This window comes from Tachypleus tridentatus, chromosome 12 (genome assembly GCF_004210375.1).
Source record: "Tachypleus tridentatus isolate NWPU-2018 chromosome 12, ASM421037v1, whole genome shotgun sequence".
Taxonomy (NCBI): domain Eukaryota; kingdom Metazoa; phylum Arthropoda; class Merostomata; order Xiphosura; family Limulidae; genus Tachypleus; species Tachypleus tridentatus.
In genome coordinates, this window is record NC_134836.1 from 60,328,753 (window position 1) to 60,349,399 (window position 20,647).

General features: G+C 33.1%; 1 protein-coding gene across 2 annotated transcripts in view; it reads right to left on the reverse strand.

The window, feature by feature from the left end:
- The window catches only part of LOC143233385 (hemicentin-2-like), a 165,252-nt gene that overhangs the window by 9,003 nt on the left and 135,602 nt on the right, over positions 1–20,647 (reverse strand). For both annotated transcript variants that reach the window (XM_076469577.1, XM_076469576.1), the window contains exons 5-11: positions 18,956–19,252; positions 16,155–16,427; positions 13,722–13,988; positions 12,994–13,332; positions 10,676–10,930; positions 7,312–7,581; positions 1,937–2,074 (exon numbers count right to left, since the gene is read on the reverse strand). In XM_076469577.1, coding sequence (XP_076325692.1) covers positions 1,937–2,074; positions 7,312–7,581; positions 10,676–10,930; positions 12,994–13,332; positions 13,722–13,988; positions 16,155–16,427; positions 18,956–19,252 — 1,839 coding nt within the window. The remainder of the gene's footprint in view (positions 1–1,936; positions 2,075–7,311; positions 7,582–10,675; positions 10,931–12,993; positions 13,333–13,721; positions 13,989–16,154; positions 16,428–18,955; positions 19,253–20,647) is intronic.

The window sequence follows — 20,647 nt, forward strand, 5'->3', positions numbered from 1 at the left end:
GCACAAAGGTACACAATTGGTTGTCTGTGCTGTTCCCACAACTAGTTTTGAAACTCAGTTTTTAGTAATGTAATTCCTCTAACCGCTGAGCTGCTTAGAAACTTGATTTCGTTAGAAGTATAAAAACGATAATTATTATTTTTCAGAATTATGATGACCTGTGTTGAATGATAAACTTATGATGACCTCTGTTGAATGATAAAGTTATGATGACCCCTGTTGAATGATAAAGTTATGATGACCTGTGTTCAATGATAAAATTATGATGACCTGTGTTGAATGATAAAGTTATGATGACCTCTGTTGAATGATAAAGTTATGATGACCCCTGTTGAATGATAAAATTATGATGACCCCTGTTGAATGATAAACGTATGATGAGCTGTGTTGAATGATAAAATTATGATGACCTGTGTTGAATGATAAAATTATGATGACCTGTGTTGAATGATAAAGTTATGATGACCTTTGTTGAATGATAAAGTTATGATGACCTTTGTTGAATGATAAAGTTATGATGACCTGTGTTGAATGATAAAGTTATGATGACCCCTGTTGAATGATAAACTTATGATGACTTGTGTTCAATGATAAAATTATGATGACCTGTGTTGAATGATAAAGTTATGATGACCTGTGTTGAATGATAAAATTATGATGACCTGTGTTGAATGATAAACTTATGATGAGCTGTGTTGAATGATAAACTTATGATGAGCTGTGTTGAATGATAAACTTATGATGACTTGTGTTCAATGATAAAATTATGATGACCTGTGTTGAATGATAAAGTTATGATGACCTGTGTTGAATGATAAAATTATGATGACCTGTGTTGAATGATAAACTTATGATGAGCTGTGTTGAATGATAAACTTATGATGACCCCTGTTGAATGATAAACTTATGATGAGCTGTGTTGAATGATAAACTTATGATGAGCTGTGTTGAATGATAAACGTATGATGAGCTGTGTTGAATGATAAACTTATGATGAGCTGTGTTGAATGATAAACGTATGATGAGCTGTGTTGAATGATAAACTTATGATGAGCTGTGTTGAATGATAAACTTATGATGAGCTGTGTTGAATGATAAACTTATGATGACCCCTGTTGAATGATAAACTTATGATGACCCCTGTTGAATGATAAACTTATGATGAGCTGTGTTGAATGATAAACTTATGATGAGATGTGTTGAATGATAAAGTTCCATCACATTCGTTTTGCTGACAAACATATGATCGTTTCGCTCTTCGTCTAAGTTTTGCGCTAATTCTCGTTTATTCATATTTATTTCATATACGAAAGACTGAGAAAAATTAGTTTTAGAATAGTTTAAAGCTTGCATTTTCTTACAACAGAATAAAAACAGAAGAAGAAACTATTGAAACTTGTTTATTAGTTGTTGTTTTTTTATTCAGAAAAGTTATCTAGCCTAAAAGTCCCTGGTTTTAAGTCAACAGCACCCACCAACAACTTAGAAGTTACTATAGTCTGACGGAATAGCTGACTATTACTCTTATAACGTGGATTAGGCAAAGCCTAATGTTTGCGTGCCAGACCGTTACCTCGTGGTAGGCTACAAACGTGACGGTCAAGTTTTGCCATTGAATTAGATAGATCCAAGAGTTAGTGGTGTGCGCATGTTGACTAGCCTAGCTTCGTTCTCTCTATTATATATGTCCGAAATATGGGACGGCTAATGTTTAGCTTTGTGCAAGCTTTCAAAAGAAAGGTTACTTATAGCGTTTTTCATGACCAAATATTAAGTTATGTATTAATTTTAGTCTATTTAATAATAATAAATACTTTGAATGAGAATGTTTAATCGGCCCAAACTATTTAACTAATAGTAACTGTGTGTTTTACTTTATAAAATATGATGTTCTATACTATAGTATAAACAAAGTTAGAATAAAGGTTCGACTTACTGGGCATGCGTCGATTGAAAAGAACCACAATCAAGCTGACAAGCAATACTATGACAAGGACCACCAGCCCTCCAGCAACGCCAGCCACAATTATGAGGTTTTCTTCGCTCAGTAGCAGCTGTACCCAACCTTCTGGAGCTATCAACAACAGCATTAAGCACGGCTACAGTTGTTACTTAGAACCGTTGTTAGAACTAATTTCTTACGTTAAGTGGTACAATTTGTCTATAGAAACACAAAAACCCTTCAACCAAGATTCATCTTCAGAAACGTGTATTAAGGAAGTGAATACTTTAGATAATACCTACGTTCTAAGTTGTAGATATAGAAACAAGATTAGAATCAGGTATCTTGTTTATCTTCACCACATAGGCTTTATTCACTAAAGTTATTGGAGCCTCACATAATTTATTCATGAGATGTTTGTATACTAATACAGGTATCCAGTAAAAGCGAACGTTTAGTTAAAAACATTTACGCAATTCCTTCAATGTATCATAACTAATACGTATTATAACAAAACCACATAATTCTCAAAAGGAAAAGCGTTATTAAATTTCTAAATAAGCGACATTTATCGTTCATAAAATTTTAAGAACGAGGCTAGTTTTAATGTAAACTATTGTTCTAAAATTGAAACATATAACAGTATTAGGCTTACTAATTATTATAAAACACTATATTTTTAATCTATCCCATTTAAAATAGGATGTTTACTACTGCTACAATGTCTTATGGCAAGAATAGCTGTATCATAATAATGTCGTGCATGATATCTCATAAATAATGTCGTGCACGATGTCTCATATTACAATTACTAGATATAGAAATCATCCAAGTGTTAATCAATTTAGTATGCTAATTATCCATTCGTTGCTAATAATGGCAACACTTGTTTATGTGGGTTTTAGTTTGCTATTTTAAAAAAACAAACTCAGGTCTATACGTAAATTTTACGCAAATACTCTCTGTAAGTGACTTCATATTTGTGAATGTTCTTCTAAAGTTTTATGCACAATAAATTATATTAATTGTTTAATCAACAAAATGTAATTAGATATGAATAATTGTTTGTTTGTTTTTCAACGACGGTATCATTCATTTCCAGACAAAATGTGTTAGTGTTCTAATTATAATATTTTATTATAATTAACGTGTTAGTGTTCTAATTATAATATTTTATTATAATTAACGGGTTAGTATTCTAATTATAATATTTTATTATAATTAACGTGTTAGTATTCTAATTATAATATTTTATTATAATTAACTTAAAGTTTCATTTCTGTGCAAAACCCTAAGAAATCATGGGCAGATAAGTTAGATTGTATGTAAGAATATTGGTCAGCACATAAGTATTGTATTGTGTTCCTAATATCTTACTACTTGTGTCAATAAAAAGTTACAATAACAAACAATAATGTTTTCATACCTTTAAGACCAAGGCAGTTGTTGAGAAAACCTTCAATGTTAGTTATTAAGGATAAGAAGTGATAATATTGTCGCTTTTATAGCTATTATTTGGAGTAACAAGAGTTAACCATGTAAAGAATGTCTAGGTCATGACATGAGAAACAGGTCAATGAATTAGCCTTTAATTCACTTTGTTTTTTACACCACAAACTGTAATGTAAAGTTACGACTGAGACCATCTTTATGAGTGAATTAGGGACAGTAATATCAACGTTTTGTCTCAGAAGAGTCAATGACAAAGAAATAATGCCCAAAGTTTCCATACAAGTAAGGAGGAGATAATTCTGTTGATATAAAAACTGTTCAAAAAGGAGCTCATTCTGTTGATACACAAACCCCCATTTTACAACCACGTAAACAGTAAAGGTTTTACAAGCGGCACGTTAAAGAAGCTAATTCTGTTGATACACAAATCACTATCTTATCCGCCATGTAAACAGTAACTTTTTTTAGGAAACGAACAACACGTTAAATGTAGTCATTCAATTAATAATAATAAAAAGAAAGCAGAATAAACCACAACTAAATAAATATAATTTACGTCAAACTGATAACTTGAACAAGTGTTTATTTTTTCGTCAGAACATGAAGTTAATTTAATATAAGTATATCGATTGTGTTTTCATTTATGTTAAAAATTAATACACAGTTTCATGGTAGAGCTGAATGCATTTAAACCAAAATAATTTATTTACAACCTAACGAATAAGAGTCATTTTAATGTATTATCTAGAGGGAAGTATACGATGTTCTTGAAACACAATTTGTGTGAATTATCTAATTTCAAGGCGTTTTTTTCTATTTCTCCAGCATTCGTCAGTTTTCTTTGCTAATTAAAATAATAACAGAATAATGAAGTAAATATATTTTTGGCTACCTTAGCTAGTAAACCATATTCACCAGGCATTGTTAACAACACTTATCTTTAGTTTTGTGACTCCCAAAGAAATCGGAAAATAAAAATTATAAAGCACTTCTCATTGTAAAGTAAAATCGTAGTGTATGTGGTTTAAAACGGTGTTTGGAAATTTTTCCAGAACCGTATAAAAGCAACAAATATGGAGAAGCACATGTATTTTATACACTGCTGGCCAATATTTTAAGGCCAATGAACATAAAGAAAAAATATGCATTTTGCGTTGTTACACTCAACAACCACTTATTTGAGTAGAGATTCGAAAGATGAAAATAAGAAAAGGGAAAATAAAAATAAAAACCTTTTTAGCATTTAATTAGGGAAAATGTGAACACCATGAAATTATCCTAAATACTAGCTGGTCAAAAGTTTAAGACCATACCATAAATAAGTCCTAAACAGGGTAGGAAATGCCCAACAAGTGGTCTCAGTAGTGTCCTAAACAGGGTAGGAAATGCCCAACGAGAGTCTCAGTAGTGTCCTAAACAGGGTAGGAAATGCCCAACAAGAGATCTCAATAGTGAGTTGCACGGTCGTCATAGCGAATAACTTCAAACATTCGCTTTAGCATAGTCGATATAAACGTTTGCAGAAGGCTGGCTGGAATGTATTCCAAGTAATGAAGATGGCTTCACGAAGATCATGCACTGTTTGGAATTGACGTCCATTTCTATAGACTTCCCTTGCATTGTGGATTGCAGCGTTGTCCTGCTGAAATACCCAGTTATTTCCACACAAGCGTGGGCATTCAGTCAATAAGGATGCTCTCTCCAACATGCCAATGTAGCCAGCTACTGTTTGAAGCCCCTGTATAACCTGAAGCTCCATTGTTCCATGGTAGGGAAAGCACCCCATATCATGATGGAACCTTCTCCACTGTGTCATGTAGAAAATGTCTCCGGTTGGTTATCCTTAACGTGCCAGTAACGTTGGAAGCCATCTGGACCATCCAGGTTAAATTTCTTCTCATCAGAGAACAAAACCTTCTTTCGCTTTTCTACGTCCCATGTTTGGTGCTTCTCAGCTAAGTTTAACCGAGCTGTTTCGTGGTATGGAAGAAGGCGTGACCTTTGAAGACGTTTACGGTTTTTAAAGCCTTTCTGTCTCGTCTTATTGTTCTTGAGTTGCATTCTGCGTCGTAAGGGCCTTAATCTGTTTCGACGATCGGCTGGTGTCTTGTCGGACAACCAATCAAAACGTCCTGCTCAACGCCGACGAAATTTTCTTGGGTCGACCACTGGAAATTCTCGTTTCGTATCCCTCAGGGTCTTTTAAGAAATTTGTAACATCAGTTTTACTACACCCAATCTCACCAGTGATGGCACGTTGAGAGAGACCTTGCTTTTGCAGCTCAACAATTATACCACATTCAAACTCTGTCAACTTTTTAGCCTTTGTCATGTTTTCACCCAATGTAACACAGGAGATATCAGTGTGAGATGTTGACAACGCTAATACTTGAACACAAATGACTAAATTTCGTTACGTGTTTACCAATTAACGCTTCCTTTCAGTATGGTCTTAAATTTTTGACCAGCTAGTATTTAGGCTAATTTCATATTGTTCACATTTTCTCGATTAAATGCTAAAAAAAAGTTTTTATTTTTATTTTCCCTTTTCTTATTTTCATCTTTCAAAGCTCTACTTAAATAAGCGGTTGAGTCTAACAACGCAAAATGCATATTTTTTTCTTTATGTTCATTGGCCTTAAGATTTTGGCCACCAGTGTATGGACAACTAAATCACTTAAGTAAAAGTAATAACAAATAGCAGCTATGTATATGTTTTGCTATAAACATATCATATATTATTTTTTCTGGACAGTAAAACATCGGATGAGAATAATTAACTTATGCCTTTTTAATTTCCATAGAAATATTTTTGGTCCCGGAATTCATCAAATGTCAGTTTAATGGACATTTTAATTACTTAACATAGTGTTTAGTTATGTCTTCTTCATAGTTACTGAAGATAAATAAAACTTTGTGTTATGTTTCGGAACTGACAAAGTTTTTTATTCAGGTGTGTATGGTTGGTAGGCTTTCTTCAATTAGCTTTTTCTATGTTATGTATCGTTCTTGTAAAAAGGGCCCATCTTTGAATGTTGTTGTTTTCTGTACTGTTGGGATTTCAAATATATTTTCTTAGAAAATTAACGCCTACTAATAGTATAGGATTTGTTACACAATACGTGTTATTACAATCTATACTACTATAAGGTTAAAAAAGTGTGCTATCCCTAGATGAGATGTTATATATCCTAAAACACCATTTCGATAAGAAAGTAACATAACGTGTATTTACACAAAATCCACGCTATCTGAATAGTCACGCCAATATTTTACCTAATAATAGCAGCTAGTCCGGGGGTTTTAATACCCTAGCTTTTATTGCCAAAATTCAATTTACCACGTTAAACTGGTGAACGTTATGCAATTTCAAAACTTTTTACTTTGCTTATATCCAGAAATAAAAGTTACTAGGTGTTTTTTTATCTCACAAAGCTCGTTTCGGTTTTCTTTTAAATCTACGCCAAATTAAATTTCTTATCTAGAAATGCTCTGCTATATTACAGATGTACTATACGTTTTATGTTTGGATTTCACTGTGATATAAAATGTATCTGAATGTTTTCATCTCTGACTTAATCGACACACTGTAATATTTTTTTGAATATTTTAAACAAAACATATGTTTGCTCTAGCATCACAGAATAAAATCCAGTAACCCACACAGGAAAACAAAAAACATACACGTAGTTAATGTAAGCTGGAACTTTAGTAAATATCCTTTGAAATATTAAATATCTAGCAGAGGTACACTTCCTTTATTTACGAAATATTATCATTATTTATAACAGTTTTTTAATAATATGCTAATTATTATACTAATTAAGTTTGACAAAAAGGGTGAACATTAGCAGTCAACGATGTTCTTAACTTTATCTAATTAGAGTCATATATGAATAAAAGACAACAGTACTTACATGGTAGTTTTGATAGTGGAACAAAACATGGATATGACAATCCGATTGCATTTGCAGCAACACACGAGTATAAAGTAGAATAATCTTTGTGCTTTTTGGGGAGTTTCAATAGGCTATGGCTAACTCCGACGTTCACTTGGTCAACATGAACAGTTACATTGTCCCTGTACCACGTGAAGTTAACAACTCTGGGTTGAGAGTGGGCCTGACAAGTCAAGAGTGGTGTCCCGGAATTGTCGTATCCTGCACTTATCACACAGTCAGGTTTATCTGTTGGTTGAAATATTCAAACAAAAAATGAAACATTTTGATAATGTTGAAATACGTACATATAAACCACTGACGTGGCAACTTTTCATTTGAAATTATAAAAAAAAAACGTTTCTACAATAATATATATATTAAAATCATGTACGAGCTTTTTTTTTCATATCTTTGGTTTATCTACAAAGGATATTCTTGTTTGGTTTGGTTTGCATTTCGCGCAAAGCTACACGAGGGCTATCTGCGCTAACCATCCCTAATTTAGTAGTGTAAGACTAGAGAAAAGGCAGCTTGTCATCACCACCCACCGCCAACTCTTAGGCTACTCGTTTACCAACGAATAGTGGGATTGACCGTCACATTATAACGCCCCCACGGCTGAAAGGGCGAGCATATTTGGTGTGACGAGGATTTGAATCCGCGACCCTCAGATTACGAGTTCAGTGTCTTAACCACCTGATCATGCTGGGCCTATTCATATTCAAAGAAACTACAAAAACATTTGATCACCTACAGTTGAAGATGGGTGTTGTTATGATATAAAAAGACTGTTTAGTGTATATATTATTAGTTAGCTTATTTTGTTAATAAATACTTGAAGATTGCTTAGTTTGTTTGTTTTTTATTATAAGAGAATTAAAAAAAGACGATTATTGAAGGTTTTATCTTTAACTAATTCTTGTCGAAAATATAACAAGCAGAAGATGTAGTTGAAACGTTTATTGGACAAGTAGCATACGACTACTAGCGTAACAGTTGTAAGTGAATTATACACAGAATATTTGTGCCATAAAAATAGGAAGAGAATGTTCGGCTTGGCAACTGAAATTCTAAATTGAATAGGCCTAATGGACATTTAACAAGGAAAAGAGAACAATATAAGGTATATTATATCCATATGATTTCTATGATGTAAAAAAAAATATTATTCATAAGTATGTTTCGAATGTGTATATTATTTTGTAAACAAGTGGAGAGCACGTTGTTCGTTTATCGTTGAGTTTATCGCTAACGAGTCACAGACACCTACTGAAGAAGAATCCTAATCTCAATAACAACACAGTATACAGTTATAATAAAATAAGTATAAATAAAAGCCTTTAACTGATAATTGGCAAAAAAAAAAAAAACTTTAACATCTGACAGGTGCTAACTTGCCATGCTGTGTAATGTAATAATATTTTATATCGTATATTCTGCCTATTTATCCCATAATAAAATATGTAACGGTTTTTTTTTCAATTTTCGTGTAAACCCCTTCACCCACTTTTCTTATCTTGAAATGTACATGGCTTACTTTAGGGAACCTTGTCCAACCTACAGTCACCATTTCATAAATTTATCCTTGAGGTTTTGCTTTTAATTTCATTTTTTAAAACTCTGATGCCTCGAAAATTTTCAGTTGTTAAAGTATTTTTTTACCTTTCCGTACTAAACTATACACTGTGTTTCTTCTCTAAATAATTAAAGGTTTTTGTTTTCTTACACTGGTAGATATATCTTATATTTTTTTGTCTTGGTTAGAATTTCGTCTGTTTTGTAATCACGTTCATGTAACTCTGTGTTGCAAGAACGTGTGCATACCTGATAAAATTTATGTAAAATTTCTCCCTTGGAAATGAACAGTTGAAATACCTGTGCACGTTAGCTTTTAACCTTTTTCTTCACTGTATGTATTATTCCAAGTTATGATTTTTAGATGTTGCTTGTCATGCTTTGTTTGCTAAGTGTCAGACCATACCAAGTTTTCTTTCCAGGATCTATTGCTAAATGAGCACTTCAGCTCGGTGCTTTCCAACGAAAGAAAAAAACAAAGCAACTTCGTCTTGTAAGTACATTTCCTTGCCATATGTCAAGAAAACGATTGAAAAACTGAGACGGATATTCTCTGAGCTCGAATACAAAGCGAGAGTTCGATCAAGACCAACTCTATGTAACTTATTGACCAACGTAAGAAAATAACAAGTGAACCACCACTACAACCAACGGGAGCAGTAAGAAGTCTGGAAAGTAGATGTTATGATAATGTACTTTATGGATAAATAGGCCTTTGAGTAGAAGAGCCTAACAGAAGTTCAGAGACACGTGACTGAGAATTTGAAAGTAACCACATCTGTAAATATAATACGAAACAACGTGGAATAACAAATTTAAAAAAACGTTGAACGGTTAATCGAATACAAGGGGTCAAGATGGGCTGGTGAAACGGTCATATACATTCATTTATGGTTTCAATTGTTTTGTTTAGCTGTTGAGCAAAGCTACACGAAGACTACCTATGCTATACGTCTGTAATTTAGCAGTGGAGAAATTAGAGGCAAGATAAGCTAGTCAACACTACCCATCGCTAACGCTAGGGCTACTCCTTTACCAACGAACAGTGGAACTGACTGTCACATAATAACGCCCCAGGGCTAAAAGAGAAAATATGCGACGGGGATTCAAAACCACGGCTCTGAGGTTGTGAATCAGATGTCTTAACCACAGGCTATGTCGGGCCTTGTCTTAAAATACTGTAATGTATTCTGTTGATCATATTTTGTTAGTTGACAAGTATAAGTAATAAAGTTATTTTAAATAACGGACTATTCAAAATTTTAAGGCATTTTCTTTTCGGAAACCTCTGTTAAGTAAGAGTTAACAAGAAACTAAACTTCAAATTCATAGTTACTTGTTTATTTCTTTATGATAATATTCTGTCATTTCTTCAATTTCAACCACACGAATTAAACACGAGATATGCAATACATATCTTATTTGTTAATATGATCGTTACGATATACTCTTTCCATTGTCTGAACGTAGTATTATTCAAGTCGTGCTCAAATATTAAAAGCTGCTTTCAAACATTGTTTATTCAACGCTGAAATATGAGAAATGGAGTCAACTCAGTGATTCAAAATACGAGTCAAAATATTATATCGATTTAAAAATTTGTCAAAAAACATTTTATGGTTCAGCTTGATGATATTTTATATAGATGATGGTACAGAAAAACGGTGTTTATAACTTTCTCGTTACAATATTATATTGACTAGATAATACCTATTTAAAAGCGCCTACTTGAACTGAGTAGAAAACAACGAAACAGTTAACTTACGAAGAACACGAATAAATGCCGCCGTCTTTGCTCTGCCATGTCTGTTTCTAACAACGCACGTGTAGTTTCCAGCCATTTCCTTAGACAAAGAAGAATTGAATGACAGAACCGGACCTTGTGACACTGGTTTTCCTCTTTGGAGCCAGATATATTTTCCATTAGGATGAGCAGAGGCAGAACACACTAGGTCTTCCGGGATTTCGCCTTCCAAAATCTCCAGCTGAACCACTGAAATCTTAATATCTTCTGGAGGATCTGAACCGATTAAAAATAAGTGCTACTAACACATAGTTACTTAACAAAACTATGTTACATTGTATAGTTTTGACCAACTGTTATTTTATACAAGAATATAAAAATTATATTTTTTAAAACATTTAACACACCCATTTCAACCCCTCAAGCTTATGAAACGAATGTCAACTAAGAATTATTTTCGAAGTAGTTCAATGCTTAAGACGAATCTAACGCCTTAGCATACGTAATAAGATTACCACGTTTCTAAAGCAACAACAACGATTTTAACCTATTGAAAGCAATGTTTCTTTCTGTTATTTTTTGCTATCAACATATTCTGTTTTACAAATCAAATTGGTTTAACTCATAGGGAAGTTTTTAAACAAACCTACAGTTGAAACATGTTGAAATTATTTGTTTATTTCAGCACAAAGACACACAATAAGCTATTTGCGCCAATTAAACATGGAAATTGCACGGGTAATAAGGCGTGTTTAAATATTCGAAATATATTAAAATCTCAAAATTATTTTCTTACATAGAGATCTAACAATTTTTTTCGTGTCTTTATCTATATTGATGTATGTTGCGAAATATTACAAATAACACTGCACAACAACTACTTACAAAGAAAACCCTCTATTTAATGTGTATGTATTTTAAATTCCACACTCTGTATCAATAACCAACTATAAGAAAAAGGTTGGTATTGGAGAAAATTTATTTTATAGCAGTTTACGAACTTAAACGTATGTTTGTTTTTGAATTTCATGCAAAGCTACACGAGGGCTATCTGCGCTAACCGTCCCTAAGTTAGCAATGCAAGACTAGAGGGAAGGCAGCTAGTCATAATCACCTACTGCCAACTCTTGGGATACTCTTTTACCAACGAATAGTGGGATTCACCGTCACATTATAACGTCCCTACGGCTAAAAGAACAAACATGTTTGGTGTGATGGGGATTCGAACCCACGACCCTCAGCTTAGGAGTCAAATGCTTTAACCACCTGGCCATGCCGGGCCTTGTTTGTTTGTAGTTAAGCTCGAAGATACACAACGGGCTATCTGTGCCATGCCAACAACAAGTATCGAAACTCTGTTTTTATCATTATAAGCCTTCAGATTTACCGCTAAGTCACCGATGAGCGTACGCTTCAGAGTTTGTTTCAGGTAGTCGAGCATAAAGATACACAATCATCTATCTGTGCTGTATCCATCACGAGTACTGAAACCCGGTTTCTTGTATTATAAGGGTTCAGACTTAGCACTAAATTAATTTTCAGCTTCTGCATCTCAAATACGCATAGATTAGTTGTTCGTAGAGCTGGATAAACTAGCATCTCAGAACGGCTGGTACGGGTATTAACACTTTTATCGATAAGCAGGTTATCTTTGTTAACCTGAAGATGACCTAGGAAGGTCGAAACGTTGTTATGTGCTTTATTTTATTTATAGTTTTAATACCCTTACCACCTGTCTTGAGAATATATTTTTACTTGAAGTGGGTTTCTCGTCATCATAAGTAGGTAGACAGACAAATCTATAAATACGTCTTAAATGAAGTATTCAAATAATAGACAAAATACAAACTTATAAATAAATAAGAATCTACAAAAAATTATCTAGAATTGTGTAAATAATTCATATGGTATACAACAATAAATAATTCAAACCAATATTATATACCATACGTTACACAGTAATAAATAATTCATACCAATATTGTATACCATACGATATACAACAATACATAATTCATACCAATATTGTATATCATACGATATACAATAATAAATAATTTATACCAATATTGTATACCATATGATATACAACATTCATAAGGTTTTTCTTTTGTTAAGAACAAAGTTGCTCAATGGCCTGTCTCCCCACTGTGGGTTCGAATCTCGATTCTTAGTGTTATCATTCACTAAGACACCAATTCCAATAATATCGAATACAGGAACTTCAATAGAAAGATAAAGCGTTACTGCTACAACCCAATACATCAGTCAAACAGTTGTAGAAAGACAACAATGATCACAAAAATAAATAAAATGAATAACTGAAAAAGGCTACTTACATTCCAGTCTGAAAACCATAGTGCTCGAGACACTGTCACCCACTTCATTCTCTGAGCTTTTACAGGTGAAATTATTGAAGTCGAAACTCTCAGATGGAAAATGTCTCATATTCCAGGATAAAATGCTAACTACAGAATCAAACGTGTTATTGTCAACATCTGGTGCCTCTCGGAATGTTTCTATTGTAAATAACTTAGATCCATTTAGACTTTTATTGTTTCGGTACCAGGTAATGTCACATAAAGGTTCACATTCCACTCTGCATCTTAAATTTACAGACTGAAGATTGCGCAGAGCTCCACCAGTTCTTGGAAGTTCTTCCACCAACCTTGGCGGAGCTATACGGAGAAAACGTATTTAAAATTATTATCACAAATACTGTTAGAGTTTTCTGACCATTTCGTGTAGGAACGACGATCCTCATCTTCAAATATATAGCCAGTAATCTTAGTACATCAATAAATTGAAACGAGTTAAAATACATGAACTTCTTGATATATAGAGTCTGTAATAATATTTAAGCCTTTAAGTTTCGTGCTCTAGTGATGAACAGAACTCAACAATTTGCAAAAAAAGCTGGTTATATTTTATGACAAACCTTGCTAAGCTTGAGAAATAATAAACTAACACGAGAGCAATCAAAATTTCTGAGTTATTTAACTGCTACCTGAACACAAGTGAAAGACACGTATTTTATACACAATGTTATCTTATAACTGGAACTCACCCAAAGCGTCTAGTTTGAAAGGTGCTGCTGAATCACCAGTGGCCACCTGATTTATTGCAGCACAGGAGTAGTTACCTTCAGCACCTACAGATATGGGTTCACTGACATAAACATCTGATGTGTTATTTAACACTAAGTCGTTTATTTCCCAACGAAAGATACTAGCCGGTGGAAATCCCGGGTCACTTATCTCACAGTATAATGTCACAGGATTTCCTTTCACCATCTTTTCTTCTTTTGATAATACCTTTGATGGACCAGGAGGATCTGTAATTCAAAAAGCTCGAGGTGTGATTAGGAAACATGTAATTTTTCATACAACATCTTGACACGAACATTCCAAATGATTTATGCTAAAATGTTTTGTTGTTGTTGTTTATCGCAGCTTGTAAGATGCAACAAAATTCACACAACGATATAAAATTTTCTGTGCAACATTCATAAGATCACACAAAGTTTTCACGAAACGAGGCTTCTCACATATGAGAGTTTTGTAATAAACTCAACCTTTTTTTGCTGTTTATACTGCTACCTTTTCGAGGCGATTGTAAACAATTTTAGTTTGACTAACATTGTTAGTTTTAGCTTTTAACCGGTAATTATAAATTGTAAATCAATTTTTTTACGAAGTATACAATTATTTTCGTTACTTTGAAACTTAGCAGGAGCGATACGTAAATCAAATAGCTGTGTACTTATAAAACAAGGTGCACATATAAATGTTTCGGAAATCAACAGATTGCATTTTTAGTGTCTAAAGCAAAATAAAAGAATTACATAATTCTCAGTATTGTTTGTTTTTAAATTTTGCGCAACGCTACACGAGGGATATCTGCGCGAGCCGTCTCTAATTCAGTGTCGAATGCCCTAACCAACTGGCCATGACGGGCCCATTTCAAAGTACGTAACTGAAATATGTTGTATGTTACTACGTTATTGGTCATTGGATATTGTTAAGATAAATTATATAAAGTATGTTGCATATTGGTGCCATGCTGTTCTACGAATCAGTTATAGCGCCTGATGTAAACAAATGTTTTTGTTAGTTTTGTACATGATGTAATATAGTCTGTGTTAAATAAACATCTTTTATGTGTTTTGAAAGTGAAGATATTCAATCTGTTTTACATTAGAAAAAGCAAAAAACGGTTTAAGTGATGTAATCTTGGAAAAGCATTAGGCCTAACATTCGTGACAAATAGCACTTAAACAGTAGATGGCTTTTTCATCGCACTGTTTCTAATTTATCCACTTCGGATTCCATTTTAGACATCCGTGAAATAGTCCTTCAAAACTATCTTGTGAGAAATTCAGTTGAAATTGAAAAAAATATTTGCAATTCACGTGAATTATATTACGATCATTAAGCTTATATTTAATTATTTTTAATGTTAATTTCATTAACAGTATTTGTTAAGATGCTTAATACATATATAATTTTTTTTTCATTTCAGAGTCATTTTGCCTCGTTAGATTAGCTTACGAATTTATGACCGGCCATTGATTTCACCGAGAATATCCAAATGACAAACAAATAAATTCTAATAATCATAATTTATTTTATAACATAACGTTCTTAATAAACTGTGCATTATTTACTGTGTTAATTTTACATCTGTATATGTATTATGTTTAATTGAGATTCTACTGATTACTATTTAAACTACATAATGATGATTTGAAACCGTACTGACTGAGTCAACCGTCGAAGATTGAGTTTATAAGTTCACAGTCTCTGAAACGTAATTGTTTGTTTTTTAATTTCGCGCAAAGGTACACGAGGGCTATCTGCGCTATCCGTCCCTAATTTAGCAGTGTAAGACTAGAGACAGGGTAGCTAGTCATCACCACCCACTGCCAACTCTTGGACTAAACTTTTACTAACGAATAGTGGGATTGTCCGTAACTTTATAACGCCCCACAGCTAAAAGGGCGAGCATATTTGGTGTGACGGAGATTCGAACCTTCGACCCTCGGATAACGAGTCGAGTGCCTTAACTACCTGGCCATACCAGGCCTAAGATGTAATATATGGACTCGAAGAAGAACTGCTGTATTAAAAGTTTCATGGATTTTCCGTCTTGTTAGCTTTAATCACGCCCTCATAAAGAAATTTGCGAGAATCATCAAAACAGTCATTTAAAGACGTTCAGCAGAAATGTTATGAAAATATTTATTAAACGTTGTCAACTAAGTGTTCAACATGTTCAATATTAACGTAAAGTGATAACTTTAAAAATAATCTTTTTACTTCGTCAAAAAGATGTTAAATGATACATTATAAAATCTTCTCCAAGTGTTAGGGATAAAACTAAATACGTTTTGATGACCACGCTTAAAACACATATATAAACAATTTATCACTAACGTTGTATTTCAAAGCTAATTCAGAATTCAGAAAGAAATGTGTCAAAACAAGACAAAGAAACTCACAGTACACTGTTAAAACTTCTGGTGAAGATATCGGGCTCCAGTCAGCTCCGTTGTTTCCCTGACAGGAGTAATTACCAGCAAAATGTCTTTTAATGCTCGTTAGAATTAGTTTACTACTTGTGCTTTCTTCAAGCAATTCTTCATCTTTGTACCATTTCACTCGTGTCAAGTTTTTAGGGTTACCGTCTAAAGTGTCACATGTGAGCAGCACTGAAGAATTGGTTCCTTCTACTGCTATGGGCGATTGAAGATTAAGGCTGACTTGAGGTGAATCTAGAATAAGGAAATAACGATTTACTGCTAAAAGAAAGAATAATATGTAATTATTTCTGGTTTCTTTATAACAATTGAAAATTCAAGATTGTGAAAACTTCACGTACGTGTTCCTATACTCTCTCTCCTTTCTTATTCGACTGAACCAAAATATCTGTAAAGTAAGATATATCTTATTGTGTGTGTGTGTTTGGTATAACAAAGCCACAAAGGGCTATCTGCTCAGCCTACCGAGGGGAATCGAACCCCTGATTTTAGCGTTGTAAATTCGGAGACATACCGCTGTACTAGCTGGGGGCTATATCTTATTAAACTAATTTTAAGAAATGTTAGTATTGCAATATTATGTCCAGAAAATGATTAGTTCTTTAATAAATTACTCAATAAGTAAAATAATTCTGTTTTAAAAGAAATTGATGATGACTATCATCACCCACCGCCAACTCTTGGGTTACTCTTTTACCAACGAATAGTGGGATTGACCGTCACATTATAACGCCCGCACGGCAGAAAGGGCGAGCATAGTTGGTGTGATGAGGATTTGAACTCAGATAAATTTGTATGAGTATATAATTTTCAAACATTAATAAAATAAGAAAATGTTACGTAACGAAATAAATCCATTAAGTACGATACACAACTTAAACAGTGACATAATGATCGGTAGAAACAACATACAACTTAAACAATGGCATAATGGTCGGTAGAAAAGACATACAACTTAAACAATGGCATAATGGTCGGAAGAAAAAACATACAACTTAAACAATGGCATAATGGTCGGTAGAAAAGACATACAACTTAAACAATGGCATAATGGTCGGTAGAAAAGACATACAACTTAAACAATGGCATAATGGTCGGAAGAAAAGACATACAACTTAAACAATGGCATAATGATCGGTAGAAAAGATATACAACTTAAACAATGGTATAATGATCGGTAGAAAAGACATACAACTTAAACAATGGTATAATGATCGGTAGAAAAGACATACAACTTAAACAATGGCATAATGGTCGGTAGAAAAGACATACAACTTAAACAATGGTATAATGATCGGTAGAAAAGACATACAACTTAAACAGTTACATAATGATCGGTAGAAAAGACATACAACTTAAACAATGGCATAATGGTCGGTAGAAAAGACATACAACTTAAACAGTGACATAATGATCGGTAGAAAAGACATACAACTTGAACAATGGCATAATGGTCGGTAGAAAAGACATACAACTTAAACAATGGTATAATGATCGGTAGAAAAGACATACAACTTAAACAGTTACATAATAATCGGTAGAAAAGACATACAACTTAAACAATGACATAATGATGGGTAGAAAAGACATACAACTTAAACAATGACATAATGATCGGTAGAAAAGACATACAACTTAAACAGTGACATAATGATCGGTAGAAAAGACATACAACTTGAACAATGGCATAATGGTCGGTAGAAAAGACATACAACTTAAACAATGGTATAATGATCGGTAGAAAAGACATACAACTTAAACAGTTACATAATAATCGGTAGAAAAGACATACAACTTAAACAATGGCATAATGGTCGGTAGAAAAGACATACAACTTAAACAGTGACATAATGATCGGTAGAAAAGACATACAACTTGAACAATGGCATAATGGTCGGTAGAAAAAACATACAACTTAAACAATGGCATAATGATCGGTAGAAAAGACATACAACTTAAACAGTGACATAATGATGGGTAGAAAAGACATACAACTTAAACAATGACATAATGATGGGTAGAAAAGACATACAACTTAAACAATGACATAATGATCGGTAGAAAAGACATACAACTTAAACAGTGACATAATGGTCGGTAGAAAAGACATACAACTTAAACAGTGACATAATGATCGGTAGAAAAGACATACAACTTAAACAATGGCATAATGGTCGGTAGAAAAGACATACAACTTAAACAATGACATAATGGTCGGTAGAAAAGACATACAACTTAAACAGTGACATAATGATCGGTAGAAAAGACATACAACTTAAACAATGGCATAATGGTCGGTAGAAAAGACATACAACTTAAACAGTGACATAATGATGGGTAGAAAAGACATACAACTTAAACAATGACATAATGATTGGTAGAAAAGACATACAACTTAAACAGTGACATAATGGTCGGTAGAAAAGACATACAACTTAAACAATGGCATAATGGTCGGTAGAAAAGACATACAACTTAAACAATGGCATAATGATCGGTAGAAAAGACATACAACTTAAACAATGACATAATGGTCGGTAGAAAAGACATACAACTTAAACAGTGACATAATGATCGGTAGAAAAGACATACAACTTAAACAATGGCATAATAATCAGTAGAAAAGAACTGATCATAGCAGGGAATGAAATGAATATCTAAGTTGAAACGTATTTCGATTATAATGATTTCTTTTTAAAAGCGTCATTTTGCTACACTCGTTCATGATGTTCACGTATTCCAGATGTTAATAAGTCACTTACACAGTACATCCAGTTCTACCAAATTGATTGATGTTCCTCTTCCATATGCGTTTTTAACTTGACAACTAAACGTCCCAGCATCTTCACGCCTGACGTTTCGAATTTCTAACGTAGGAATTGGTGTTTTAGTTAGACGCAATCGGTCTGTTGGAGTCTGAGAGAAAATGTCGTTGTTTTTAAACCACACGATTTCTGTAACGTTCGGCGGATTGGCGTTGAAATAGCACGTAAAGATGGCCTTGTCGGATTCAGTTACGGAATAGTAGCCACGTGGTAACACCTCAACAGCTGGGGAAACTGTAACTCGACAAAATAATCGTTTAATGCGTTTGTGAAAAATAAACAAAATACTAAAAATGGCACCTGATATTTAAACAATGTTCAAAAGTCTGAACAAAGCTGTTCAAAATGCAATAGTTTACCATTGTATTTTATCTCCTTAATGTTTAAACTTTGCTGCAAATGTTTCTTTAGTTGGCCAGTCTCACGTGGTTATCATATATACTTGAAAACTGAGCTTAATCCAGTCCACCAGCAAATGAAATTACGAAAATCAATGTATTTGAAATACTTGATATTTAGCTGTTTCAACTAGCATAAATAGTTTTCATTGAATAATGCAAAATACTTTCAGTAATAGTTCTTTATAAAATATACATATTTACATAGAAACACTTATTAGCTGAATAAAAATGACATTTATAAAACTCTGTATACTTCTATATTTCTTATTTAAGATATTTTGTCATTTAGTACTATATTAAACATTAAAAAATACTGTTTATTGGTTGACTTTATCACATGAAATGGAGCTTAGGAAAACTCAATCAAAAATGAGTTATGTCTTCAAATTAAAAAAAAAACAAGCAAACTTTAATTTACCTTAAAAACCATAAAATTTCAGTCTTTTTGTTTTAGTTCTTGAGAAATTCAACTAAATAACTCAAGTTTGAAACTAATTGCCATAACGCTGTTTCGAGGGTATTTTTAGCATTGTAGACACAGTAGAATTATGGCTTTATCTGACTGCTCCTGCGTTATTCTAGAGAGAGACAACGTTTCACCTTCTATAATGAGGCTTAGCAGATGAAACGGCTTCCCACTATATAAACAGGTAGAAGCAGTCATTTAAATGTAACCTAACGTTCTACTATAATTATTGCAATATTTAAAAACTTACTTCATTCAGCACACATAAAGTGTAAGTTTGAAAATATCTCTACAATCTGGTATAGTTCCAAAAAAGCATTTTGACTGTGGATTTCTACTGAAATCATTAAAGGTTAACTTACAAATTATACACACCATATGTTGAAAGTTTGTAAGTTCGGTTAATTTATAAATTAACGAGGCATGATTCCATAGCTAAATATTTCTTCAGTAAAATTATTTACAAATGATGAAATTAGAATACATCTGAGGGATATAAGCTATTCACTGAGTAATGTGTCACTTCCATTTACGATATACCTTTATTTACAAGTAATTTGAGTTCTTTTAAATACAACTTACTCTGAAGAAAACCACGTCTGTATTCTTTGGAATTGGTATTTGGAATTGGTGCCGTTACTGTTAAAGACAATCTTGGTGGTTGTGTCATATCATTGAAGCTCTCATTTAACGAAGCTCTGCGTGTTAAATGTTAACGTAAACAGTGCTTGATGACGTCATAAAAGAGTGCTACTGAACTTA